This window comes from Ceratotherium simum, chromosome 21 (assembly GCF_057802395.1).
Source record: "Ceratotherium simum simum isolate JZ-2026a chromosome 21, ASM5780239v1, whole genome shotgun sequence".
NCBI classification, from domain to species: Eukaryota; Metazoa; Chordata; class Mammalia; order Perissodactyla; family Rhinocerotidae; genus Ceratotherium; species Ceratotherium simum.
Genome location: NC_141920.1, coordinates 15905065 through 15932664, shown reverse-complemented (window position 1 = coordinate 15932664; position 27600 = coordinate 15905065). Strand labels below are relative to the sequence as shown.

Here is a 27600-nt window from a genome sequence, read left to right as displayed (position 1 = left end):
GTACTTGCTCTGCCACTTCCTAGCTTTGGGAGCCTGGGCAAGTGACTTCCTGTCTGGACGCCGCGGTGTCCTTGGTTTGCAGGGCCATTGTGAGGCACCTGGCACAAGGAAGCCCCCGACAAATGTTCCCCCTCTGTGACTTCATAGGGTGCATCACTCAGGAGGCTAGCTCGCGGAGGTGGGGGAGGGGTGCAGCTCGCTGGCTTCTTTGCTCTGGCTTCTAGACTGATTTTAGGGCGCTGGGGATGAGGCGGAAGAAGCCTGAAGTCGTGATGCACACTCTCCCTCCCCACTTCCACTGAGGGCCTCTTTCCTCCATCCTTTCCTGCCCCAGACACACGGGCAGAGCGAGCGGTAGTATTCTTCAGTGCCATATGGGAGATTTTATTTGTAGACTTTTTCCGAATTTTCCCGCCCATCCCTCCCTTTCAGATGGTTGAGTGGTCTCCGTCCTCTCCTCACACCTCTGGCTCCCATCCAAGGTCACACCACCTGCGAGCAGAGACCTCCGTGTTAGTTAGGAGCTAAGATCACCCCCAGGAGGCGCTGCCGTCCAGGGAGAGGGCTCAGGGACCGGGTGTCGCGATATCTGGCAAGTTGGAGAAGTGGATTTTGTGAAGGGGAGCGTCCCTTTCAGCTGGACCCCCGAACCCATTACTCCCTTCCTTTCTTGGGACCTCAGTTCTCTCATGGAGGGGCTGGAGTATTTTCTTCCTTTTTTGTTTTTCGCTAAGGAACTTTTTGTTCAGGGTAAGTGTTATTTGAAGCATGAATAAATAAATGGAAAGTTGATTTGGTCTAATGGGATGGGATGTGGCCAAGCCCTACCTGACCACTCCTCCTCCTCCACATTTAGAAATCCTGAAACTCTCTTACTCAGACTTCTGTGAGATTCTGAGCTAAAGCACTTGTGGCCCCTCCTGAGGCCTCCAGGCAATGGGATGACCCCCCTCAGAACCCCCACTTCCAATGCCTCTCCTTCCCCAGAGCAACTAGTTGGATCTTGGGAGGACCCAGCCTAGCCACTACCCTCCTTGGTCAATGGCTTGTGGTCTTGGTCAATGGCTTCCCCCTCTCTGGGCTTTCCTCTCTGAGCATGAAGGTAGGGCCTCCCCGCACTGCCAGCCACAGCCCCCAAGACTCTGGATCCTGAGCCCTCTAACCCTGGGGCCCAGCTCTGGGGCTGGCTTGGGGCCTGCGTCTCACCCTGGCCTGGCAGTGGCGTTGTCACACCCTGTATGGATGGCACATAGGCAGCTCAAGTGACGCAGAGCAGAAACGGGTGCAGCAGCGCTTGACCCAGCGCAGGGTGGATGATCTGCACATCACTCGGGGCCCTGGGAGGTGGACTCGTGTGGGCAGCCCCTCAAACCAGACCCACTGGTCAGCTGCTTCCAGCTGCTTCCCATCCTCCATGGGAGTTCTGTGCAGGTAGGTCTTGAGGAAGACGACTCGGGAGCCCCCAGTGGGTGGCTGCTTCCTCTGGGCTCCAGGGCAAGGGGTCAGGCCATGACTCCTTGATGTCGTTGGGACCTCAGGCTCCACCTGCTCTTCTTTCTGTGGCACTGCTGCAGGTGACTGCTGGGCCTTGTTCTTCTGCCCCACCTCCTCCATGGGCTGTGTCTCCTTAGGAGACGCAGCTTCCTCCTCCTCCTCTATGGACTCTAATTTCTTGGACTCCAGTTTCTTCTTGGAGCACCCAGCCTCCTGGAGCTCTTCATTGTTTTGTTCCACTTTATCGCAGCCATCGTTGTTCCTGGCAGGGAGAAGAATGGCAGTGAGCAGAGCAGGACTAAGGCCCTGGTTCTCTAGCCTGGCCCTGAGACAGGTGCTATGCAGCCAGCTCAGAGGAGCCTGTTCAGAAAGCTAGAGAGGGCCTGAAAAGAAACATCTCTACCACCCAGAGGCCTTGTGCCTGGGGCAGGGGATGTGATGAGTATTGGCAGAAGGGATCTGGGAGGTTGGAAAGGTGAAAGGCAATGACATAGGACGCCTAGGAATATATATTGTCTGCCTCAGCCACTAAGTTAGGGTTCTGCCTCTAGATTTCAGTTGATGGGGTGAACTAGTCCAGTGTTTTTTTCAAGTTGTGTTCCAAGAAACTTTAGGGTTCTGAGGAGGTATCTCAAATGCCGACCCCCTCCCCGCATGGATAACAGGATAGGATAACAACCTCCCCTCCCCACACACACACAACTGGAGCTTGGGGACAGATATTTGAAGAGAGGTTCACTGCTTTAAAAAGGATGGAAAACTGTGGGACTAAATGAGCCTGACCCTTCTGGCTCAGTGTTTCCTGACTGCCTGCGTCAGGGAGGCCACCTGAGGGAGGCAGAGTTACCCAGAGGATTAAATGCTGGAAGGAGACTTTCCCAAAGGGTGTCTGTAATAGATTGGGCCCCTTGCAAAGTGGCAGCACTGTCCTAGCTGAGTGCGTGTGAAGAGGGGTGATGCCTTGGACTCACGGTAATGACAATGCTGATGATGATAATGGCCACCGTTAATTGAGTGCCCACTATGTGGCATGCCCAGGACCCTCACAACAGGTCCTGCAAAGCAGGAGGCAGTGAAGTGGCAGAGCAGCTTGGAGAGCACAGGCTTTTGAGACAGACAAACTGGGATTCAAATTCCCTTCTGCCCCCTTACCATCTGTGCGATTTGGGACAAGAAATTTAACCTCTCAGAGCCTTAGTTTCCTCATCTGTAAAACTGGGATAATTCTGTCTACTTAACAGGATCGTTGTGAAGAATAAACTAAATGGGAAAATGCTTGTAAAGTACTTAGCATAGTACCTGGCACTTAGCAGGTACTTAATAAATGTTAGCTTTCTTAATATTCTGATGTGACTTATGAGGAAACTGAGCCTCAGCAAGATGACTGGTCTGCAGGTGAATCTCGGGGTTGTGTTGACGTGAGAGGGGGAGCAGGAGGAGGGGCCCCTCTTGCTCAGTGCCCCAGGTGGTGGCTAGTCCCATAACTGGATGATTATGACCATGCTTATGACCACAGCTCTGGTATCAGGCAGGAATGCTTCAGATCCTAGCTCTGCCACTTATCAGTTCAGTTAACCTGGAGAAGTCACTTTATCTCCTGAGCCTCAGCTCCCTGTTAGTGACATAGGGCCAATAAATACCTTTCTCACAGAGCCTTTGTGAAAATTAGGTTTTCTAAATTCCTTAGCACAGTGCCTGTTCCTAGGAAAGATAGCTCTTGGGTCCCTGCTGGGGGCCATGAGTGGGCCGAGCTCACCCAGAGGAGATCCTGAGGATCTTCGGAACTCTGAGCAGTGAATTCCAACACCTTTTGGCCAGGCTATACAGTTCTTGGATCCGGGGGTTCGAGCTCTTGAGAAGCCTCAAGAGCGACAAGTTTTTTAACACCTGCCAAGGTCAAGAAACCAGAAAAACAGAAGCTTCAGCTTTCCTGGGATAGCCTCCCACACCCCACCTAGACTTTGGCTCAACTCAGCTCAAGGCTTGGCCTGGTGACTCCTTCTGGGTCACTCAGCCTGCCAACCAGGAGCAGCATTACGTGGGAGCTCAGGCTCTCCTACAATGGGACCAAAATGGGGCATCTCACCATTTTAAGTCGGTTCCGCTCAAGTACTTTGCTGACAGGCTGCTGAATCTTGTCCTGTGGTTCCTTATCTTGCATCTGAGAGACAGAGAGAGAAATAGCACTAACACAGGAGGAATGCCCCTGAACACCTCCATTATGCCTCTCCATTTAGCTGAGCATGGTTTGACCAACCCTAGACTGGGAATTTTGTCACCTTGGATTGGGAGCAGAAATAGGAAGACCATTCTAAGTCTCCCGACCTCCCTTGCCCTTCACCTCTCCCTTTCTCCCCAGGCTGGAAGGCATCTGCTCTCGATGTGTTTGGACTCTTTGTTCAGGTCCCCTCTAGGTCCAGTCCCAAGTCCAACCTTGGAAATCACTCTATTCTTGGGCCTCTTCTTTGCCGATGGACTCATGCTGGGGGTGTGAGGCCTCAAAGACAGATGGAGCAAGACTGGTACCCGGCACTGCCTGTGTCCTGCCCCTCTCAGTTCAGCCAGCCCTCAGGCTGCGCATCAGGATGCTTGCGCTGGAGCTCCCAGGGAGGGGACCTGTGACATCACTGAAATGTGTTACAGCAGCAGGGCTGGGTCTCCAGGGAATATGTGTGTGGCAGGGGTGGAGGGTGAGGAGGAAACTCCCACCAGTGGAGAAGCCTAGTAGGTGCCAGGCAAGGGCATATGTTGTCACCACCTCCCTGTGAGGTAAGAGGATTATTCTCTCTTTTTTAATGAAGAAGCCAAGGTTCAAAGAGGCTAATTTGCTCAAGGCCACATAGCTAGATAATGGTGGAGCTGGAAACCTAAGGGCTAACAGTCAACTCATGAAGCTAGCGGTTCCCCACTCTGCTCATCTGTTCATCCTGGTCACCTATGTTGACTGTGCAGCGGCTACATTCAGGGGCTGTCCTCAGTGCTGGAATAAAAGAAAGTTCTTACCCTCAAGAAATTAAACTTTTAGTGGAGGGGAAACAAAACAGTGTGTGCTTGTAAATGTTTAATAATTGGCTCTCTGAAACAAAGGGTGTATAGATGTGTGTGTGTTTATCATAAATTTTACTGATAGAAATCTAAATCTAAATCTAATCTTTGTTATAAATTCCAGATAGCCAGTTAATTCTTACAGAGTACTTTTCTGGAATTTTGCCTAACTCTTGTTAGCCCGCCTGTGGTTGTAAATTGATGCATAAGTGTAGTTCCAACGTGAATGTTGATATTTTCATTTACATTAAAGAGTAAGAAGAAAGTGAAAAAGTGAAAGAACAAAGATGTTGGAATTCCCTTCATTCATCAATGACACGATCAACTTATCTGCTGTATTAGATCACAGTTTTCACATATAGGAAGTCTATTTTCTCAATTTCTTTTTTCACATTTTTGGTGTGTGTTGCTATTTACAATGTAATGCTATAGATGGGACACATGTTTGCATTTAATCTGCATTATTAACATCTCCTTGGGCCGGCCCTGTGGCTTGGTGGTTAAGTGCATGCACTCCGCTACTGGTGGCCTGGGTTCGGATCCCAGGCACGCACCGACGCACTGCTTCTCCGGCCATGCTGAGGCCGCGTCCCACATACAGCAATTAGAAGGATGTGCAACTAGGACGTACAACTATCTACTGAGGCTTTGGGGAAAAAAAAAAAAAGGAGGAGGAGTGGCAATAGATGTTAGCTCAGAGCTGGTCTTCCTCAGCAAAAAGAGGAGGATTAGCATGGATGTTAGCTCAGGGCTGATCTTCCTCACAAAAAAAAAATCTCCTCCATTACTTTCTTAAGGCTAGACCAGGGGTCAGCAAATTTCTTCTGTAAAGGGTGAGATGGTGATTGTGTTAGGCTTTGCAGGCCACAGAGTTGCAACTGCTCACCTCTGCTCTTGTAGTGTGAAAGCAGCCAGAGATAATATGTAAGTGAGTGGGCATGGCTGTGTTCCAATAAAACTTTATTTACAAAATTAGTTGATGGGCCACATTTGGCCCATCACCACCCCCTGGTGTATACAGTCAACAATACAATAAATCAAAACCTGATTTATCATGTTTACTCATTTCTGTGATGTAAATACTCCTACCGTGGCCGATTTTAAGCTACCAATGAATGCAGAATTGAACAGACATGCACAGGAGCATACCATTGTCTACTGTATATTTCTACTATATTTCTACAGATGTAAAGACTCTCAAGAACATAGATAATAGTAAAAAGTAGTAAAAAATTAGAAAGTGATGAGTTTGAGCATTTTTCGCCCTTGTTTTTAATATCATTAATTTAATTAAATTTGTATAATTTGATTTTTTTGTGTGTGAGGAAGATCAGCCCTGTGCTAACATCTGCCAATCCTCCTCTTTTTCTTTTTTCTTTTTTTTTTTTTTGCTGAGGAAGACTGGCCCTGGGCTAACATCTGTGCCCATCTTCCTCCACTTTATATGGGATGCCGCCACAGCATGGCTTGCCAAGCAGTGCATTGGTGCGCACCTGGGATCCGAACCGGCGAACCCCGGGCCGCCGCAGCGGAGCACGCGCACTTAACCGCTTGCGCCACCGGGCCGGCCCCTATAATTTGATTTTTAATGATAGCTATGCTTAACAACCAGCCAGCTGAGTTCCTAAAAATGTAATAGGCTTTTGAAAGCCTTATGAGTCAGTTCCAGCACACCACTGTATGTCAGATGGAAATAAGTGTGTTTACTTTACCAAAAGGTAAACAGGGCAGAGGGGACAGGGAGAACGAAGGGGGAAGGTTTGCTACATTAGAAAGGGTAGAATGGGAAAGATTCACCAACAAGATGAGATCTGAGCAGAGACTTGAAGGAGGTGAGGGAAGGGAGAGTGGTGGTGGCAGGAGATGAGGGCAGAGAGGGAGCTGTGGTGAAGGGTTGGGATGGATCATAGGAGACTTTACCGACTCAGCCTGCTCTGAATACTCTGCCTGCCTGGCTGCATCAGAATAATTTGAAGAGGTTGTGAAAAACAGCTTTTCAGGCACCATCCCATTCAGTCAGCCAATCTGATATGCAACCAAGTATGGGAACCACTCCACACCACACCACTTCTAGGGCAGAGAGGTGTGCCTGCAGACGGAGGGCTTAGCTCTGCCTTTTAGGGGTGATGACTGAGCCTAGACTGTGGAACAGCGGCTTACATGCTGGGGCCCAGGGAAGAACCTGAGGAGGTGACTCGGGAGGGAAGACACGGAGGACACTCTGTCTCCTCTCTCCCTCCTGTCTACCCCAATACTCCTTGCCTCCTCTGCCTGCTCAGGCATCCCTCTCCTTGCCAGCACAGTTTCAGCTCTTATCAGCTGGACTCTACTGGACTCGCCTGGCGGGCTGCATCAGAATCATCTACGCCTGCCACTCAGCCCCCGGGCGCCAAGGGCTGGGGGCTCACTGTGTGCGGGCCCTGAGGACAGCAGCATTATAGGCATAGCATGCCTCCCTGCAAGAAGTCCACAGGCCCAGGGTCTCCCAGGGTACCCCTAGAGTATGGCTCCTCCAGGGCAGGGATTTTTGTCTCTTCTATTCATTGATAAACCCCAGAGCCTAGAATAGTGTGTGCCAGATAATAGGTGCCCAATAAGTATTTTTCGAAAAAGTGAAATAAATAGCATTATTTATAAGGGTCATCCAAGCAGCTGCTGGAACACAGAGGAGCAGCCTGAGGAGGCCAGGGAAGTCTTCATAGAGACAGTGAGGAGGAATGAAGGAGGAGTAGAAGTTGGCCAGGCAAAGGGGTGTGACGTGGGCAGGGCGTTCTCAAAAGAGGGGATTTTAAAAATACAGGTGTGGGAGGGAATTATTGTTGTATGTTGCTGGAGTAGAAAGTAGGGGCCAAGAGTGGCAGTGGCTGAAACTGGAGAATTGAGCAGGACACAGACTGCTCAGGGCTTGACCGCCAGGCTGAGGGCCTCAGAGTTTGTCCTGAGGGTCTAGGGGGCCCTGAAGGGCTCTGGCAATTAAAGCAAGGTGGCTAGACTTGGCGCTGGGAGCCTGGCCCGGCTGCCTCTGCCATTCCGTTCAAGTCCATACTTTTTACTCTCACTTGCTTCCCTCCCTCTGGAAGCTGCACCTGCCTAGGCAGTTCATCCTCATGGGTGCAGGGAGTTCTCCTTGGCCAGACTTTGTATCCCAGCAATAGCTCCCAGAGCAGTTTTCCATATTCCATCTTGTTTGGTCCTTCCATTTACACTGGAAAAACCATTGGTGGGGAGAGAGACTTACCCAGTGACACACAGCTGGTAAGTCTTGTGGACTAAATCCAAGGCTCTTGAGTGAGAAACCGCCACTCTTTTTTTTCTTAGTTGTGGTAAAATACACATAATGTAAAATTTACCATCTTAACCATTTTTTTTTCATTTTTTTAATTGATGTTTTAATAGTTTTTAACATTGTGAAATTTTGGGTTGTACATTTTTGTTTGTCCATCACCATATATACGTCTCCCTTCACCCCTTGTGCCCACCCCCCATCCCCATTGCCCCTGGTAACCACAATACAGTTTTCTCTGTCCATGTGTTGGTTTATATTCTACATATGAGTGAGATCATACAGTGTTTGTCTTTCTCTTTCTGGCTTACTTCCCTTAACATAATGCCTTCCAGGCCCATCCATGTTGTTGCAAATGGGACGATTTTGTCTTTTTTTATGGCTGAGTAATATTCCATTGTATATATATACTACATTTTCTTGATCCAATCGTCAGTCAAGGGAGACTTAGGTTGCTTCCACTTCTTGGCTATAGTGAATAATGCTGCAATGAACATAGGGGTGCATAAGCCTCTTTGGAATGTTGATTTCAGGTTCGTTGGATAGATTCCCAGTAGAGGGATGGCTGGATCATAGGGCATCTCTATTTCTAATTCTTTGAGGAATCTCCATACCGTTTTCCACAGAGGCTGCACCAGTTTGCATTCCCACCAGCTGTGTATGAGGGTTCCTGTTTCTCCACATCCTCTCCAACATTTGTTGTTTTTTGTCTTGGTGATTATAGCCATTCTAACGGGCATGAGGTGATATCTTAGTGTTGTTTTGATTTGCATTTCCCTGATGATTAATGATGTTGAACATCTTTTCATGTGCCTATTGGTCTGTATATCTTCTTTGGAGAAGTGTCTGTTCATTTCCTCTGCCCATTTTTTGATCGGGTTGTTTGTTTTTTTGTTGTTCAGTTGTGTGAGTTCTTTATATATTATGGAGATCAACCCCTTGTCAGATGTATGTTTTGCAAATATTCTCTCCCAGCTGGTGGGTTGTCTGTTCATCTTGATTCTGATTTCGTTTGTCTTGTAGAAGCTCTTTAATCTGATAAAGTCCCACTTGTTTATTTTTTCTTTAGTTTCCCTAGTCTGGGTAGGCATGTCATCCAAAAAGATTCCTTTATGACCAATGTCAAATAGTGTGTTGCCTATATTTTCTTCTATGAGTTTTATAGTTTCAGGTCTCACCTTCAGGTCTTTGATCCATTTTGAGTTAATTTTTGTGAATGGCGATAGCAGATGGTCCACTTTCATTCTTTTGCATGTGGCTGTCCAGTTTTCCCAACACCATTTACTGAAGAGACTTTCCTTTCTCCATTGTATGTTCTTAGCTCCTTTGTCGAAAATTAGCTGTCCGTATATGTGTGGTTTTATTTCTGGGCTTTCAATTCTGTTCTATTGATCTGTGTGTCTGTTTTTGTACCAGTACCATGCTGTTTTGATTACTATTGCTTTGTAGTATGTTTTGAAGTCAGGGATTGTGATGCCTCCTGCTTTGTTCTTTTTTCTTAGGATTGCTTTAGCTATTCAGGGTCTTTTGTTGCCCCATATAAATTTTAGTATTCTTTTTTCTATTTCCGTGAAGAATGTCATTGGGATTCTGATTGGGATTGTATTGAATCTGTAGATTGCTTTAGGTAATATAGACATTTTAACTATGTTTATTCTTCCAATCCACATGTATGGGATATCTTTCCATTTCTTTATGTCATCATTGATTTCTTTCAATAATGTCTTGTAGTTCTCATTGTATAGGTCTTTCACCTCCTTGGTAAGATTTATTCCTAGGTATTTTATTCTTTTTGATGCAATTGTAAATGGTATTATCTTTTTGAGCTCTCTTTCTGTTAGTTCGTTATTATCATACAGAAATGCAACTGATTTTTGTAGACTGATTTTGTACCCTGCAACTTTGCTGTAGTTGATTATTTGTAATAGTTTTCCAATGGATTCTTTAGGGTTTTCTATATATAAAATCATGTCATCTGCAAATAGTGAGAGTTTCACTTCTTCGTTACCTATTTGGATTCCTTTTATTCCTTTTTCTTGCCTAATTGCTCTGGCCAAAACCTCCAGTACTATGTTGAACAGGAGTGGTGAGAGTGGGCAGCCCTGCCTCGTTCCTGTTCTCAGAGGAATGGCTTTCAGTCTTTCCCTGTTGAATATGATGTTGGCTGTGGGTTTGTCATAAATAGCCTTTATTATGTTGAGGTATTTTCCTTCTATTCCCATTTTGTTGAGAGTTTTTATCATAAATGGATGTTGTATCTTGTCAAATGCCTTCTCTGCATCTATTGAGATGACCATGTGGTTTTTTTTTCTTTGTTTTGTTGATGTGATGTATCACGTTGATTGATTTGCGGATATTGAACCATCCCTGTGTCCCTGATATAAATCCCATTTGATCATGGTGTATGATCTTTTTAATGTATTGCTGTATTCAGTTTGCCAATATTTTGTTGAGGATTTTTGCATCTAGGTTCATCAGCGATATTGGCCTGTAATTTTCCTTCTTTGTATTGTCTTTGTCTGGCTTTGGTATCAAGGTGATGTTGTCCTCGTAGAATGATTTAGGAAGTGTTCCATCTTCCTCTATTTTTCGGAATAGTTTGAGAAGGATGGGTATTAAATCTTCTTTGAATGTTTGTTAACCATTTTTAAGTGTATAGGTCAGTAGTGTTAAGTACATTCATATGGTGTGCAACCATCACCACCATCCATCTCCAGAACTCTTTTCATCTTGTAAAACTGAAACTCTATACTCATTAAACAACTCTCCATTTCCCCCTCCTTCAGCCCCTGGCAACCACCCTTCTCCTTTCTGTCTCTATGAATTTGACTGCTCTTTTTTTTTTTTTTTGTGAAGAAGATTAGCCCTGAGCTAACATCTGTCGCCAGTCCTCCTCTTTTTGCTGAGGAAGACTGGCCCTGGGCTAACATCCGTGCCCATCTTCCTCCACTTTATATGGGACGCCGGCACAGCATGGCTTGACAAGCAGTGCATTGGTGCGTGCCTGGGATCCAAACCTGTGAACCCCGGGCTGCCTCAGCAGAGCACACACACTTAACCGCTACGCTACTGGGCTGGCCCCCTTGACTGCTCTAAGTACCTCATATAAGTAGGATCATACAATATTTGTCTTTTGTGACTGGCTTATTTCACTTAGCATAATATCCTCAAGGTTCATCCATGTTATAGCATGTGTCAGAATTTCCTTACTTTTTAAGGCTGAATAACATCTATTGTACGTATATACCATATTTTTTCATCCATCCATCCATCCATCAGTGGGCACTTGGGTTGCTTCCACCTTTTTAGCTATTGTGAATAATGTTGCTATGAACATGGGTGTACAAATATCTCTTCAAGACCCTGCTTTAAATTCTTTTGGGTACATAGCCACAAGTAGAATTGCTGGACCATATGGTAATTCTGTTTTTATTTTTTTGAGGAACCACCATACTGTTTTCTACAATGGCTGCACCATTTTACCTTTCCACCAACAGTGCGCAAGAGTTCCAGTTTCTCCACACTCTCACTAACACTTGTTATTTTCTTTTTTGATAGTAGCCATCCTAATGGGTGTGAGATTCCACTCTTTTGTTTTGTTTTGTTTCCTCTCATTTTGTACTTTAGTTTCTTTAAAGTCAAGTTTATTGGGGTAAAATTCACCCTTTTTAGTGTACTTCTATGAGTTTTGACAAGTGCATACTATTGTATAACCACCACAATCAATATATAGAATGGTTTCATAATCCCCCTAAGTTCCCTCATCCACTGTCTTTGTAGTTAACCCCTTCTTCCACTCCTGGCTCTGGCAACAACTGATGTGTTTTCAGTCCCTGTAGCTTTGCCTTTTCCAGAACATCATATAAATGGAATCCTACGGTATGTAGTCTTTTGAATCTAGAATTTCTTCACTTAACACAATGCATCTGAGATTTGCACATGTTGGGTGTATCAGTAGTTTGTTACTTTCCATTGCTGAGTAATATTTCATTGAACAAATATGCCACTGTTTGTTATCTAATCATTAAAGGACATCTGGGCTAGCTTCTGGATTTTGGTGGTTATGAATAAAGTTACCAAAAGCATTTGTGTACAGGTTTTTGTGGGAATATACTTTTTTTTTTGTGAGGAAGATTAGCCCTGAACTAACATCTGATGCCAATCCTCCTCTTTTTGCTGAGGAAGATCGGCCCTGGGCTAACATCTGTGCCCAACTTCCTCCACTTTATATGGGACGCCACCACAGCATGGCTTGACAGGTAGTGCATCGGTGCGCACCTGGGATCCGAACCTGTGAACCCTGGGCCGCTGAAGCGGAGCATGCACACTTAACCACTACACCACCGGGCCAGCCCCCGGGAATATACGTTTTTATTTCACTTGGGTCAATACCTAGGAGTGGGACTATAGGATCGTATAATAATTGCATGTTTAACTTTATAAGAAACTTCCAAACAGTTTCCCAAAGTAACTGTTCCATTTTATATTCCCACCAACAATGCGTGAGAGGTCTACTTGCTCCACATCCTCAGCAGCACTTGGTATTATTAGGTTGGTTTTTTTAAGCCATTCTAGTAGGTATGTAGTGGTATTTTACAGTAGTGTTAATCTACATTTCCCTAATGTACCTTTAATTTCCTTTTCTTGTCTTATTGTGCTGGCTGGGACTTCCAGTACCATGTGGAATAGAAGTGATGAGTACAGACATCCTTGCCTGTTCTTGATCCTAAGGGGAAATCATCTTACCTTTCAGCATCTTGAATCTGTAGGTTTAGGTCTTCATCAAATTTGGGAAAATTTCAGCCATTATTTTTTTTAATGTTTTTCAGCTCCACCTCTTTTTCTTCTCTACCTGGGATTCCAGTATCACAAATGTTAAATCTTTTATTATTGTCTCACAGGTTTCTCAGGCTTTGTTTTTTCTTTTTCAATCTAATTTTCTCTGTTTTTCAGATTGGGTAATTTCTACTATTCTATCTTCAAATTCACCAATCCTTTCATATGTTATCTCAGTCAGTCTTCTATTGAACCTATCCAGTGAGCTTTTTTTTTTAAATTTTGGTTTCTGTATTAGTTTCCTAGGCTGCTGTAACAAATTACCACCAACTTGATAACTTAAAACAACAGAAATTTATTTTTTGCACAGTACTGGAGGCCAAGAATCCAAAAATCGAGGTGTTGGTTCCTTCTGAAGGCTCCGAGGGAGAATCTGTTCCATGCCTCTCTCCTAGCTTCTGGTGACTGCCAGCAATCCTTGGCATTCCTTGGCCTGTAGACTTATCATTCTGATATTTGCCTCCATCTGCACATGGTGTTCTCTTCTGTGTATTTTTCTATGTTTTCACATAGTCTTCTTATAAGGATACCGGTTATTGTATTTGGTACCCACCCTAATCCAGTATGACCTCATCTTAACTAATTACATCTGCAAAGACACTATTTCCAAATAAGGTCACATTCTGTGGTACTGGGTAGACATGAATTTTTGGAGGACACTATTCAACCCAGTACAGTTACTTTTTCTTCAGTTCTAAGATTTCTATTTGGTTCTTCTTTAAATCTTCTATTTTTTTCCTGAGATTTTTAATTTTTTCATTTATTTCAAGAATATTTTTAATTAGTTGCTGAAGCATTTTTATAATGACTGTTTTAAAATCCTTATCAGATAATTCCAACATCATTATGATCCTTTGGAATCTGTTGATTGTATTTTCTTGTCCAAGTTGAAATTTTCCTGGGTCTTGGTATGCTGAGTTATTTTCATTTATAACCTGGACATTTCAGAAATTATGTTATGAGACTCTGGATCTCATTTAATTCTCTGTTTTAGTAGGCCTCTGCTGACCTGGGCCCAGTGAGAGAGGGGGCACCAAGTCTTTATCACCAGGTGGGAGTGAAAGTGCAGGCTTCTCACATGGCCCGCACTGACACCAGCCCGTAGGGGAAGGGAACGGTTGCTTCATTACTTCTGGGCAGTGATGAAGCCCAGGTTCCCCACTCAGCCTCCTCTAACACCGCCCAGAGGTGAGGGGGAGAGGTGCCTTGTTACCATAAGACAAATATTAAAGTCTAGGCTTTCCCCTCTGCCTTTGCTCATGGAGGTTGGGAGTGAGGTTTTGCTGGAGTGGGGCATTTATTGTCAAAAGATTTTTGTCTTGGGCTGGCCCGGTGGCGTAGCAGTTAAGTTCATGCGCTCCGCTTCGGCGGCCTGGGGTTCGCCGGTTCGGACCCTGGGCGCGGACCGATGCACAGCTTGTCAAGCCATACTGTGGCGGTGTCCCATATAAAGTGGAGGAAGATGGGCACGGATGTTAGCCCAGGGCCAATCTTCCTCAGCAAAAAGAGGAAGATTGGCATTGGATGTTAGGTCAGGGCTAATCTTCCTCACCCCCCCCCCCCACAAAAGATTTCTGTCTTGCTAGGGTGCTCCTTTCCCAGTCCTCTGAAAAGAGAGAACAGGCTTTTATGGGGGCAATTTTTGTCTATGCCTGTTTGGTATTTCCAGGTTGCAGGCTTCTTCAGCACCCTAGCAAAAAGAGAACCAAGGGACTCACTGCTGTATCATTTGAGTACTGAGGTTCCTGCTTGGTCTGCCTTTTTATGTTTGTTTTGTATATAATGTCCAGCATTTTCAGCTGTACTTAGTGGAAGGGATAGAGAGGAATGCATCTACTCCATCTTGTTCAGAACTGGAGACCCTCTTTTTATTTTTTACTCTCTTTATCCCTATAAGTCCAAGCTGGAGATATTTCTGGATATGTAATCCTTTTAAGAACTTGTGGATCACTCTGAATCTTATTCTACTCTATTAGACAAAAACCATGTCCACAGTTTCTTTGAGATCAACCCTTCTCTACACTAGGCTTCTGCTGAAATGGCTAAGGGACAATACCTTTAAGCTTTCTAGAATCCCTATTGTTTGATTCACAGCATCTGTGAGGCACACCTATAATTTCTTTAGAGGTCTTTTATCCGACTGAATAGTATTCTGTGGCATTCCCTTAAATCTTTCTGAGATGTAAACAAAAGATTTTATAGGCACATTCTCAGTTTCATTTTTGGACCATATTTTTCTGGCAATGCCCTGGATTTGAGCTCTGCTAGGAAACCATTTCTTTTTTCTTTTCCTTTTTTTTTTTTTTTTTTTGGTGAGGAAGGTTAGCCCTGAGCTAACATCTGTTGCCAATCCTCCTCTTTTTGCTGAGGAAGATTGGCCCTGGGTTAACATCCATGCCCATCTTCCTCTACTTTATATGTGGGGCACCACCACAGCATGGCTTGATAAGTGGTGTGTAGGTCCACAGCCAGGATCTGAACCTGCGAACAACAGGCTGCCAAAGCGTAGCATGCAAACTTAACCACTACACCACCAGGCCGGCCCCTAGGAAACTATTTCTTATTTTACCATCACTTGCCATTTGCAGAGGCTGAGAATTTTCTACCATGAATTCTTGGCTCCTTCATATTTAACAGTCCTTCCTTTTGGTTCAGGGTTTCTCAACCTCAGCACTATTGACATTTTGAGCAGGATAATTCTTTGATGTGGGGGGAAGAGGTGGTGGTGAGAGGGGTTTGTCTTGAGCATTGTAGGATATTTAGCAGCATCCCTGGCCTCTACTAAATAGATGCCAGCAGTAACCTCTCCAGTTTTGACAACCAAAAATGTCTCCAGACTTTGCCAAATGGCCCCCTGGAGGCAACATCAAGTCACTTGAGAACTGCTGCTTTAGTTTCTCTCTTCTCTTGCATTTTACTGTAAGCGGTAGGAAGATACGACTTCAACACTTGATTTGGAAATATCCTTAGCTAGATCACCAAATTCATTAGGCACATTTTCTGCTTTCCACTTTACTACAGGCAACAGGGTTGCTAAACTTTGCGCCCCAACATAACAAGAATTCCTCTTCCTCCAGCCTCTGATAATATTCACCTCACTTTCTTTTATGCCCTGACTGCAGCCTTATCAAAGGCCTGAGGCTTCTATTAACAACTTTTTCAAGGCACTTTAGGCTTTCACTACTCTTCTCAAAGTCTACGGCCCAGTTCTAACGCCGCTCTCACATTAGAGCTGTTACAGCAACACTCGACCCCAGTACCAAAATCTCTATATGATATCTATTGCTGCATTGCAAATTATCCCCAAATTTAGCAGTTTACAACAAGAAGTATTTATTATCTCAAACCTCAAAGGTTTTGAGCATCAGGAATCCAGGAATGCTCTAGATGAGTGGTTCTGCCTCAGTCTCATGAGATTGCAGTCAAGCCGCCGACCAGGGCTGGAGTCATCTCCAGGCTCTACTAGGGCCAGGGCGTCTATTTCCCTGCTCTCGCATCTGACTGCTGGCAGGCGTCTCTTCTTTGGCTGTTGGCTGGAATCTTCAGTTCCTTGCCACGTGGGCCTCTCTGTAGGGCTGTTGACAACATAATAGCTTGCTTCCCCCAGAGTGCGTGATCCTACCAATAGAGAACACACACCCAAGATGGAAGCTGCGGTCTTGTTTTTTTTAATCCTAATTTTGGAAGCGATATACCATCATTTCTGCCATGTCTTACTGGTCACATAGAGTAACCTTGATAGAGTGTAGGAGAGTTCTACACAAAAGTATGAACAAACAGAAGGCAAGGAACATTGGGAGGTAGGTGGCTGGCTGCTGCATTTCAATTTTATTCAATTCAAGCTTTTTTTATAATTTCCTTTTGGACTTCATCTTTGACTCATGGGTTATTTTGAAGCATTGTTTTTTTTTTTTTTTAATTTTATTTATTTATTTATTTTTTCCCCCAAAGCCCCAGTAGATAGTTGTATGTCATAGCTGCAAGTCCTTCTAGTTGCCGTATGTGGGACGCGCCCTCAGCACGGCTGGAGAAGTAGTGAGTCGGTACGCGCCCGGGCTGCCAGCAGCGGAGCGCGCGCACTTAACCGCTAAGCCATGGGGCCGGCCCTGAAGCGTTGTATTTTTATTTCCAAGTATTTGGGTGTTTTCCAGATATCTTTCTGTTATTATTAGTATTTTAATTCTTTTATAGTCATAAAACATATTTTGTATGATTTTAATTCTTTTCAATTTGCTGAGGTTTGTTTTATGGCCCAGAATATGATGTATTTTTTTGTGTGTGTGTGAGGAAGATCAGTCCTGAGCTAACATCCATGCCAATCCTCCTCTTTTTTGCTGAGGAAGACTGGCCCTGGGCTAACATCTGTGCCCATCTTCCTCCACTTTATGTGGGATGCCGCCACAGCATGGCCTGACAAGGAATGCATCGGTGTGCACCCAGGATCTGAACCCGGGCCACCAGCAGTGGAGAGCCTGTACTTAACCGCTACACCACAGGGCCGGCCCCTGAATATGATGTATCTTGGTGAATGTTTTATGTGCAGTTGAAAAGAATGCTTGTTCTGCTGTTGTTGGGACAAGTGTTATAAAAATGTCAATCAGAAGAAGTTAGCCCATCATGTTCAGGTGTTCTATAGCCTTCGTTTTTTCCTACTTGTTTTATTGATTACTGAGAGAGAAGCGTTGACTTCTCTAACTGTAATATAGACTTTTCTCTTTCTTACTTTAGATCTATTGTTTTTTTTTTGAGAAAGATTGGCCCTGTGCTAACATCTGTTGCCGATCTTCCTCTTTTTTTTTCTTTTTTTCCTCTCCAAAGCCCCAGTACATAGTTGTGTATCACAGTTGTAGACTTGTAGCTCTTCTATATGGGATGCTGCCTCAGCATGGCTTGATGAGTGGTGAGTAGGTCCGCACCCAGGATCCAAACCAGGGAACCCCAGGCCACCAAAGCGGAACGTGCAAACTTAACCGCTACGCCACCAGGCCGGCTCCAGATCTATTGGTTTTTACCTCGTATTTCTGAAGCTCTGTTATTAGATGTATACACATTTATGGTTAAGTCTTCTTGGTGAATTGAACCTTTTATTGTTATATAAAATCCCTTTTCATCACTGCTAATAGTCCTTGTGAAGTCTACTTTGATATTAATACTGCCTCTCCAATTTGCTTTGATTATTATTTGTATGGTGTATCTTGTTCCATCCATTTACTTTTAACCCATATATTTTTTTATAGTGAAACTGGGTTTCTTGTAGACAGTGTATTATTGCCTTTTGCTTTTTTCCCCAATCTACTGGTCTGTCTTTTAATTGGTTGTCTTTCATTGATACATTAAATTGGATTCAAATCTTCCATTTTGCTATTTGTTTTCTATTTTTCCATCTGTGCTTTTTCTGGGTTTTCCTCTCTTTCTTCCTTACTTTGGATTAATTATGTTTTCTCAGGGAAAAACCTCAACCTATTGGGCACCGAAAGTAGACAGTAAGACTTATGCATCTGATGGAGACAGTTTATTACTCATAGCACCCCGAGCAACAGGAACACCAGTGTGGCGCTAAATCCAACAAGTGATACACTGTCCCAGAGGCACAGTACACACACGGTGGGTATGTGCTGTGGCTGAGGAACCGAGCCCCAGCACTTTCACAGCAAGCAGTAAGCAAGCCTGCCTTTGTCTGAGAAAGTCATGATCTCATCTCTCAAAATTGCCAGTTGTAGTAACAGTCTTGAGCAAGGGCCCCAGTGAAAGAGAATTCAGACCCCTGCAATCTTAATATACTCAACAAGCCAAGTTGAGCACAAAGAGGCCCAGGGAGGATGCCTCCCAATATTTTTATGATTCCATTTTATCTCCACTACTGGCTTGTTATTTATACCCCTTTTAAAAATTTTTTTAGTGGTTGCCCTTGCATTTACAATATATACCTTCAATTAATCACAATCTTCAAATAATATTATACCGCTTTTTATATAGCAGAAGGACCCTTTAACAGTATATTTCCAATTCCTCATCCCATCATTTTACTGTTGTTATCATCATACATTTTACTAGTATATGTGCTATATACCCACAAAATATTGCTACTCTTTTGCCTTAGACAGTCAATTAATTATCTTTTAAGGTGATTAAAAACAGAAAAATGTTTTATATTTACCTTTTTCTTTCCATTTCCAGAGATCTTCATTTCTTTAGGTAGATCCAGGTTTCTCTCTGGTATGGTATTCTTTCTGCCTCCAGAACTTCCTTTCCATTTCTTGTGGTGCTGATCTGCTGGGAAGGAATTTTCTGTTTTTGTTCATCTGAAACAAAGTGTTTGAATGTCTTTCATGTTTGGAGGATATTTATGCTGGGTATAGAATTCCGTGTTGACAGTTTTTTTCTTTCAGCATTGAAAGATATCACTCTATTATCTTCAGGTCATATAACTTAATCTCTAATGAGAAGTCTGCTGTAACTTATATCTTTGTTCCTCTGTAGACAGTGTGTCTTTTTCCTCCAGGTGTCTTCAAGATTTTCTCTTTATCTTTGGTTTTCAACAGTTTGAATATGATAGATCATATTTTTTGTTTGTGTGTGTGCTTACATGTGTGTCTGTGTGCTTGTGTATTGGTATTTAATGTTTTTTGGATTCTGTGAGTTTTATGGCTCTGTGGTTCTTTCATTATTTTTGGAAAATTATTGGCCATTATTTCTACAACTATACGTGTGTGTGTTTCTAGCTCTATCTCTTCTCCTTCTGGAATTCAAATTACACATATGTTAGCTTTGGATCTTCTGGTTTTTTGTTTCACTCTTTTCTCTTTCTGTTTCAGTTTGAGTAGTCTCTGTTGACCTATCTTCAAGTTTACTGATTCTTTCCTCAGCTGTGTTGACTTTACTGATGTGCCTGCCAAAGGATTCTTCATCTCTGTTACATGTTTTTTAAATTTCTACCATTTTCCATATGACTCTTTTTATAGTCTCCATCTCTCTGCTAAAATTGCCCTTCTGTTTATGCATGTTGTCCATATTTTCCAACAGAGCCTTTCACATATTGTTATAGTTGTTTTATTTTTTTATTTTTTTGTGAGGAAGATCAGCCCTGAGCTAACATCCGTGTTAATCCTTCTCTTTTTGCTGAGGAAGACCGGCTCTGAGCTAACATCTATTGCCAATCCTCCTCCTTTTTTTTTTTTCCCCAAAGCCCCAGTAGATAGTTGTATGTCATAGTTGCCCATCCTTCTAGTTGCTGTATGTGGAACGCGGCCTCAGCATGGCCAGAGAAGTGGTGTGTTGGTGCGCACCCAGGATCCGAACCTGGGCCGCCAGTAGTGGAGCACGTGCACCCAACTGCTAAGCCACCAGGCTGGCCCTGTTATAGTTGTTTCAAATTATCTGTCAGATAACTCCAGAGAGTTATCTGAGTCTTGAGTCTAGTTCTGTTAATTCCTTTGTTTATTGACAAAAGGGTTTTTGTTTTTTGGTTTTTGTTTTATTAAGTTGCTTTTTGTGTGTGTGTTGTAATTTTTGATTGACTTCTGGACATAATGTGTAGAACAGTAAAAACCGTGGTCAATATTATTTATGCCTGGAAATTGTCATATCTCTTCTTTTCTCACGCCGTTAGTGTGGAGGATTGAGTCCCTCTTGTCAGGAGTTGAACTAGGTTTGGGTTTTGTTGTGACTCTCACAGATTCTATACTCTCATGCTAGCCACACTGGGCATTTAGCTGAAATAAAATAAAAACTGAAGCTGAACTCTTCTCACCTGCTTCCATGGAGACCTCGTCTCCCTCCCCCTTCACAAATGTGCCAGTGCCTGCATCCCACTTCTTCCTGGAGGCTCCTGTTCTTCTTTGGAATTCAGGTTAATTGGTTGCTCTGCAACCTCAGCTCTCTAATGGGTTTGACAAAAGTTATAATTTATAGATTACCTAACAATTTCTTTAAATTGTTATTACTGTGGTAATGATGCTATTCCCAGCGTTCTGCATCCTAGATGGAAGCCAGAAGTCTAAGCCGTCTACTTTTTCACTGCTTCTTTCAACTCCTTTTGCCATCCACTCCTGGGTCCGCTGCCTGGGTCTTTCTCTTGGCTGACACCCTTCTAGCTTAGCCCCCTGAATTATTTCTAGCTTAGATGCTTCTTCCCTCTCCACCCCTTCACGTGGCAAATATCTGGCAAAGAGAAGGGACAGAGGTTCCTGATCTGTCACCATCTTGAGGACAGCTCAGAAAAATCCATGGAGTCCTGTTCCCAGGGATAAGCCTGAAAGGGGGGAGGTGACATTGGGAGCTGAGCTCTCACCTACTGTACTCCTGACTTAGCCTCATTCCTCTGTGCCAGGAAATGGGACCAAGTATATACTCTATCTGTTAATGAGGAATAAGAATCAAACTGACCAAAATGTTTCTTAGAAGATTAAAACTGCAACAGGATAAAAGGGGAACAGGCTGGGAGTAGTGGTTACAAACACAGTGTCTGGAAGCAGCCTACCTGGCTTCAAATTCCAGTCCCATCCCTTACTCGCTGTATGGCCTTGGACAAGTCCCTTCACCTCTCTGTATCTCAGTTTCTGTATCTGTAAAATGGAAATAATAGTAGTACTTACCTCACAGGATTGTTAAGAGGATTAAAAGAGTTGGGCCGGCCTCGTGGCTTAGTGGTTAAGTGCGCACGCTCCGCTGCTGGCGGCCCGGATTGGGATCCAGGGTGCACACTGACGCACCGCTTCTCCGGCCATGCTGAGGCCGCATCCCACGTACAGCAACTAGAAGGATGTGCAGCTATGACGTACAACTATCTACTGGGGCTTTGGGGGAAAAATAAATAAATAAATAAATAAAAAGAGTTAATATATACAAAGCATTTATAATACCAACAGGTACATAATAAGCTATGTAGAAGTATTAACTATTAGGATGTACTTCCTGTAATTTCAGAAATTTGTGGAAGGAAGCAGTTTCCTCCTTTTCTCAGAATGTATTTGTACAATCAAAACAGCTAATATTTATCGAACTTCTTCCAAGTGCCGAAAACTTGTACTAAGCATTTTATATGAATTATCTCATTAGAGGTAGGGAGTCATTATTCCTATCTAATAGGCAAGGAATTTAAGGATCACAGAAGTTAAGTGTTTACACAGCTGGCTGGATGCAGAGCTAAGTTCGCAACCCAAGAGGGTCTGACTGCCATCCTGTGCTCTTAACCACTGCACTTGTTCCCTCCCACAAACTAGTTTCCTTGCTCGTAAAATAGTAGGAAAGCTGCTTACTGTATTTTTCTCACAGGGGTGTTTTGAGATCCCAATAACAAGAGCAGAGGCAGTGCTTTAGGTATTTGTAGAGTGCTGGTCCCCTGACAGGGAAACCTGAATGTGTCTGGATTATTCATCCCTCCATCCCTTGCCACGTGCCCTTCCCCCTCTTCTCTGCTTGTTGATCTCAGTTCCTCTGGACTCAGCTCAGGTATCAGCGCCTAGATTCTATTCTAACAATGGAGAGATTTAAGCAGGGGGTGGCACATCAGACTTGCGTTTTGAACTGATGACTGCCTGCTGTGTGGGGACTGGAATGTAGCAGGGCCAGAGTGAGTACAGGAAAACCAGATAGAAGGCTACTCCTCTAGGAGCCAAGGGAGAAATGGTGGAGGAAACAGGAATGGTGTATTGGAAAGATATTTAGGAAAGAAAAGCGACAGGAAATGGAGATGTATTTTTTTTTTTTTTTTGAGGAAGATTGAACCTGAGCAAACATCTGTTGCCAATCTTCCTCTTTTTCTTTTTTCTCCCCAAAGCCCCAGTACATAGTTGTATATCCTAGTTGTAGGTCCTTCTAGTTCTTCTATGTGGGACACCACCTCAGCAGGGCTTGAGGAGCAGTCAGTAGTTCCGCGCCCAGGATCCCAACCGGCAAACCCCGGGCACCGAAGCGGAAAGCGAGAACTTAACCGCTATGCCACCGGGCTGCCCCGAGGTGTATTTTAATGTGGGCAGTGAAGGACTGAGAGGTGCCAAGGTGACTCCTAGTTCCTGGCTTGCTCAAGGATGTTTGTTGAATGAATGATCAAGAGACCCCACGGCAGAAGCATCTCCGACAGACAACCCCCTCCCCCCACCCGGCCCTCTCGGCTTCTGGAGCTATGAGCACAAGGGGATGGGTGGGTGGAAGGGAGGAGGAAGAGAATGGGCACAGAGTCTCGGCCCAGGAGCTGCTAGATTGGACACTTCTGGCACTAGTCTGAAGCAGGAGGCGCTGCGAGGGGACAAGCATGTCCCCTCTCGGGCCACAGTTTGCGCCTCACCCCTCCACCCTTGCCGGCCCCAACGTGCCGCGCCCCTCTTAGCAAGCACCCTGGGGGTGTTGGCTCCTCGCCGGCGTCTGGGGGCGCGGCGCAATACCCCCCGACCTCCAGCCCTGACCCGCCCCGTCCTGGCGCCCACTCCGCCCAGTGCGTTGGAAGACTGGGCGGCGGCGGCTCTGTCCTGTCCGGGAGCCAGGAACCCGGGGCTGCCGGGTGAGTCCCAGGATCACCGGGTCCTCCGTCGCAGTGCACCTGCCCTGGTGGGCGGCTCTGGGTCAGTGCCCGACCCCTCCGACGGGTCCTCAGTCTCTTTTCCTCTGTGTGCGCCCTCGAGATGTGCGCGCGTAAGCGTGCCAAGCGTGGCCGAGGAGTCAGGGTGCGGGTGTTCGTTGCATCGGGGCTGCTGGGGAGTCGGGGAGCAGCAAGTGTGCGTGGGCCGAGCTCGCGCGTGACCCCGCCGCGGGTCTGCGCCGGCGGGCGGGGCGCAGCAGATGTATCGGAGCACGCGGAGCCGAGCGCACCGGCGGGGTGCGGAGGGGTCCGGCTGGTCGCGGGGAGGAAGGATGCGTACCGGGAACTTTTTGCCCGCCCTGGAAGTCCGAGCAGTCGCGCCCGAAGGGGCTCCCTCCGGCCGCCGGGCGAGAGGCGAGCGCGTGTGCCCGCCGCCCCTCCCCCACTTCCGCCTCCCGCCTCTTCCTCGTTCCCGGCTCCCAGGGCCCGTCCGTCCCGGGGGAGACCCGGCGCAGCCCCACCCCGGCCAGCGCGCCTCGCTCCCACGCCCCCGCCGCCGTCTCGCCGGAGCGGCCAGACTGAGTCAGCGGGGGCGCCGGGCGCGGCAGGTAGGGGCTCGGCGGCGGGCGCAGGTGCCGCCGGAGGGCCGGGCTGGGGGGGACTGGGGCACGAGTGAGCGGCTGGGGGTAGGGGGGGTCCCTCCGCCGCCTCCCCTCCCAACCCCCGCGGACGCGGCGCGTCCCTTTTTAGGGAATTCTTTCGCTCTTGCTGATTCCAGTGCGGGTGGGGCAGAGACCGAGAGGGCGCTCCCCATTTCACTGGCCCCTGGCAGCTTCCTGCCCCCAAATCTCTTCCAATCTCTTCACCCCTCTCCTCAGCTCCTCTAGTTGCGTAAACAACTCCCTTCTCTCCAGCGTTCGGCTCCGCGGCCCCCCTGGGGCCAGCCCCTTCAGTCTCGTGAGATTGATGGGCTTAGGGGGAGGGGAAAAGAGAGGGGGCGTCTCGGAGCCCCCGGTGCCGGTCAGCTCCCCCACCCTCTGTCTCTCCCTCCCCCTACCCGCTGCTAGAGCAGACGGCCCCAGGGGCCCCGGGTATTTTTAGCGTTGTGACCTGGGCGGCAGCTCAAAGAGCCTTTCCTAGGAATCGGCGTCAGCGCCTCCCGCCACTGCCAGCCCGCAGCTACATGGTCTCCCAGCACTTCCTTGGCCCTGCGTGGCCCATTCGGGTTTGGGTCCCTCACGCCCCCCTCCGCCCCCCCCATCCCCACCCACGCGCCTGTGGTGGTCAGGGTCTCGGATACGCTGAGACCAGATGAGGTGGGGAAAGCAGTCTGCGGAGGATGACGGTCTGGTCCTCAAACTAGATACTCCCTTGCCTCTCGTGATGAGCTCAGAGCGAATGCCAGGAAGGAGACTGAGCGAATGCGAGTGAATGCATAGGGCTTGGGCTGGCCCAGAGCTCTGTTCTGGAAAGCTCTCAGCACTGGGGGCCTGATCTGAACTGGACCCAGGACCCGCCCTTCCCATTGCTACTCCGTCACTAGTGGGAAGAAAAGACAGTGAGATGTGTCAGAGGAGAGGAGCTCAAATAAAGAGCCGTGGGAGTCCAGAGAAGAGATGATCGTCCTCTAAATAGCACATGTATCAGAGCTTTACATTTTACAGAGCACCTTCACAAGCAGTGTCTTGTGTTTGAGGCAGGTAGGGCAATTATGCCATTTTCATGAGGCTCGAAAGATGATTTTCTTAGGGACAGAGCCAAGTCTGGCAGTCAGATCTGTGACTTAAGAGCAGGGTTTGGAGGGGATGGTGATGATGGTGTGTGTATGTATGGGTGTGTGTGTATGTAAATAGGGGGGTGCTTTAGTCTTTGTCTGGATTTTGGAAGATGGGCAGAACCAGAACTGCAGCCCTGGAGCAAAAGGACCTTCCACTCTGAGATCTCTATCCTCTCCTCCTCCCTGGCCTTCTGAGGGGAGGCTGGGCCATTAAGTAGAAAGAGTGCCTCCCCCATTTGGGCTGAACCAGGCCCTCCAACCCCTCTCACAAGGGCAGATTCTGAGACTTGGCCATTGGCTGTGTGTGTCCCCTGAATACAGAGCAGCCTCTTTTGCCGTGCCTGGAACTGGCATCCCCTTTGTGGAGCTGGGTTAGGCCCGCCTCTGTATGAGACTTGACGTTTGTGGTAATGGACTTTGTTTCTGGGAAGGGGAAGGAGGTAGCCAAGTCCAGAGGTGTCCAGACTGGAACCAGAGGCCCCATTGCTGAGATGCTGCCTCCAGTGGGGCTCCGCAAGCCCAGGTCCCCACTGTAGTCCCTCTCAACTCCATAGCTGTACTTGCCCTTCCACCCTCCAGGAGCTGACATGGACCCAACTCCTCGGGCAACCCTGGAGCGCCAACAGCTCCGCCTTCGGGAGCGGCAGAAATTCTTTGAGGACATTTTACAGCCAGAGACCGAGTTTGTCTTCCCTCTGTCCCACCTGCATCTCGAGTCGCAGAGACGTAAGTTCTAAGTCCTGGGGAGAAGGACTAGGCTGGGGTAGGGAGGAAGTCTTGTGGGTCCTGGATCTCGGGGGTCCCCTCCCCTCTTGTTTTCTTTGCCCTCTAAACTTCTCTCTCTGGACCTGACATATCTCTGACCATCCTGTTGGCTCCAGCCTGGTTCCTCCTGACTTGCCCCCTCTTGATCTGTAGCCCCCATAGGTAGTATCTCATCCATGGAAGTGAATGTGGACACGCTGGAGCAAGTGGAACTTATTGACCTCGGGGATCAGGACGGAGCAGACGTGTTCTTGCCTTGTGAAGATCCTCCACGCACCCCCCAGACGTCTGGTATGCCCCTCTGCTTTGGGGACTCGGGCACCAGTTACCCAGAGCTGGATGTCAGGGCTCTGAAGTGAGGCTGCAAGGCTGGGCTGAGGAAGTTTCCATGTATGGGCTGGAAGTGGGCGTTTCCACCAACAGACAGCTGTCTGTTCTGATTTTCGGGAAGTTGCCCTGAGGGGAACTGGGTTACAGACTCCCAATGCAAAGTTCTAGGAATGCCCAACCCCCTTAGCCTTGGTTAACTTTACACTTGTAAAATTAATGGAATTAATGTAATTAAAATAATGTAAAAATGTAATTTTTATATTAGACAACTTAAGCAGTTTTAGTCATCTTAATATTAATATTTAGTGAGCACTTCAGTAGGTTTCTAATACTGTAAATCCTCATGATGTCCTTAGGGCAGGTGGTATTATCTCCATTTTATAAAGAAGGAATTTAGACTCAGAGAAGTTATCACATAACCAGACAGTGGAAAAGCTGGGTTCAAACTATGGCTGTCTGACTCCAAAGCCCATAGGCTTAATCTATAAGATAGATATTCTCTTATTTAAAATTGCTACTATTTACTGATGGCCTACTATGTGCCAGACGTTTTATAAGCATTCTTAGATTTCATCCTCAAAACCCTTCTGGAAGGTAGGTGTCTCTTTTTTACAGAGCAGAGTCCTTGAGATGCAAAGTGATTTGCCCAAAGCTACTCAGAAGCGAGCAAGAGATGTAGGTAGAACTTGAACTCTTGAATTGATTGACCTGACTCTAGAGCCCAGACATGGTGTAGTGAAGTGGAAGGAACCGGGAGTCAGAAGACCTGGCTCTTTGCTGGACTGGCTAAGTGACTTTGGTCAAGTCCCTGGGCTTCAGTCTCTCCTGGCCAGATCATCTCTAAGAATCCTCTGAAGCCCTATTTGTGACCCTGACCAGCTCTTCTCTCTGGGCAGGGGTGGACCACCATTCAGAGGAGCTGAGCCTGCCAATGCCCATGCTAGACAGGACCACATCCCGCACCTCCTCTTCATCTTCTGACTCGTCCACCAACCTGCACAGCCCAAATCCTAGTGACGGCGGAGCAGACACGCCCTTGGCACAATCTGACGAAGAGGAGGGTGGGGGTGTTGAAGGGGCAGAGCCTGGAGCCTGCAGCTAGCAGTGGGTCTCCACCTATAGACTGACTGAGCTGGCTATTCTCCGCGTGAGACCCTAGGCTCAGCCACAGCCCTCCGGAGAAGACCAGACTCTTTACTTGTAGTAGGTACCAGAGGGTGGAAAGGAGGGTGGGATGGTGTACCTCTCTGAGAATGAACCATCCCCTGCTTTACTGCTAACGTTCTCCTGCTGCCACCCTCCCACCAGTTTTTGGGTTACTCTCGAGGTAGGGCTTGCAAGCAAGGAGATGAAAGAAGAGGTAGGATAAGATGCCACTCCTCTCTCCCCCAAACTATCCTGCAGTCTTCTGATGAGTCTCCTAAACCAGTGTCTCTAAATGGACGTAAACTCCTTAGCACTCCCATTGAGATGGTACTCCAGCCATCCTGCTTCCTTACATCCTTTTTGGAACAGGGCACGGTATAAATAATAAACAAATAATAATATACCAAC

At 46.4% G+C, this 27600-nt stretch overlaps 2 protein-coding genes across 7 annotated transcripts; one reads left to right on the top strand and one right to left on the bottom strand.

Moving 5' to 3' along the window:
- Positions 1 to 426: 426 nt before the first annotated feature.
- TP53TG5 (TP53 target 5) lies at positions 427 to 23082 on the bottom strand. 4 transcript variants are annotated; one of them, XM_087445208.1, is made up of 8 exons: positions 21916 to 23082; positions 21253 to 21453; positions 20409 to 20537; positions 18816 to 18931; positions 3581 to 3655; positions 3251 to 3381; positions 1207 to 1756; positions 427 to 492 (listed from the first exon to the last, which is right to left on the bottom strand). In XM_087445208.1, exons 3-7 carry the CDS (start codon positions 20416 to 20418, stop codon positions 1228 to 1230), a joined length of 861 nt encoding a protein of 286 aa, XP_087301334.1. In that variant the 5' UTR covers positions 20419 to 20537; positions 21253 to 21453; positions 21916 to 23082; the 3' UTR covers positions 427 to 492; positions 1207 to 1227. The 4 variants fall into 4 exon arrangements, with proteins under 4 accessions (XP_087301334.1, XP_087301333.1, XP_087301335.1 ...); XM_087445207.1 differs by having other exon boundaries at positions 21253 to 22866; XM_087445209.1 differs by having other exon boundaries at positions 18816 to 18928; positions 21253 to 22866.
- On the top strand, positions 22953 to 27600 carry DBNDD2 (dysbindin domain containing 2). 3 transcript variants are annotated; one of them, XM_087445205.1, is made up of 4 exons: positions 22953 to 23156; positions 25531 to 25677; positions 25870 to 26007; positions 26943 to 27600. In XM_087445205.1, the coding sequence occupies exons 2-4, from the start codon at positions 25539 to 25541 to the stop codon at positions 27146 to 27148; spliced, it is 483 nt and encodes a 160-aa protein (XP_087301331.1). In that variant the 5' UTR covers positions 22953 to 23156; positions 25531 to 25538; the 3' UTR covers positions 27149 to 27600. The 3 variants fall into 3 exon arrangements, with proteins under 3 accessions (XP_087301331.1, XP_087301332.1, XP_014642908.1); XM_087445206.1 differs by having other exon boundaries at positions 23134 to 23217; XM_014787422.2 differs by lacking the exon at positions 22953 to 23156 and adding an exon at positions 23571 to 23782.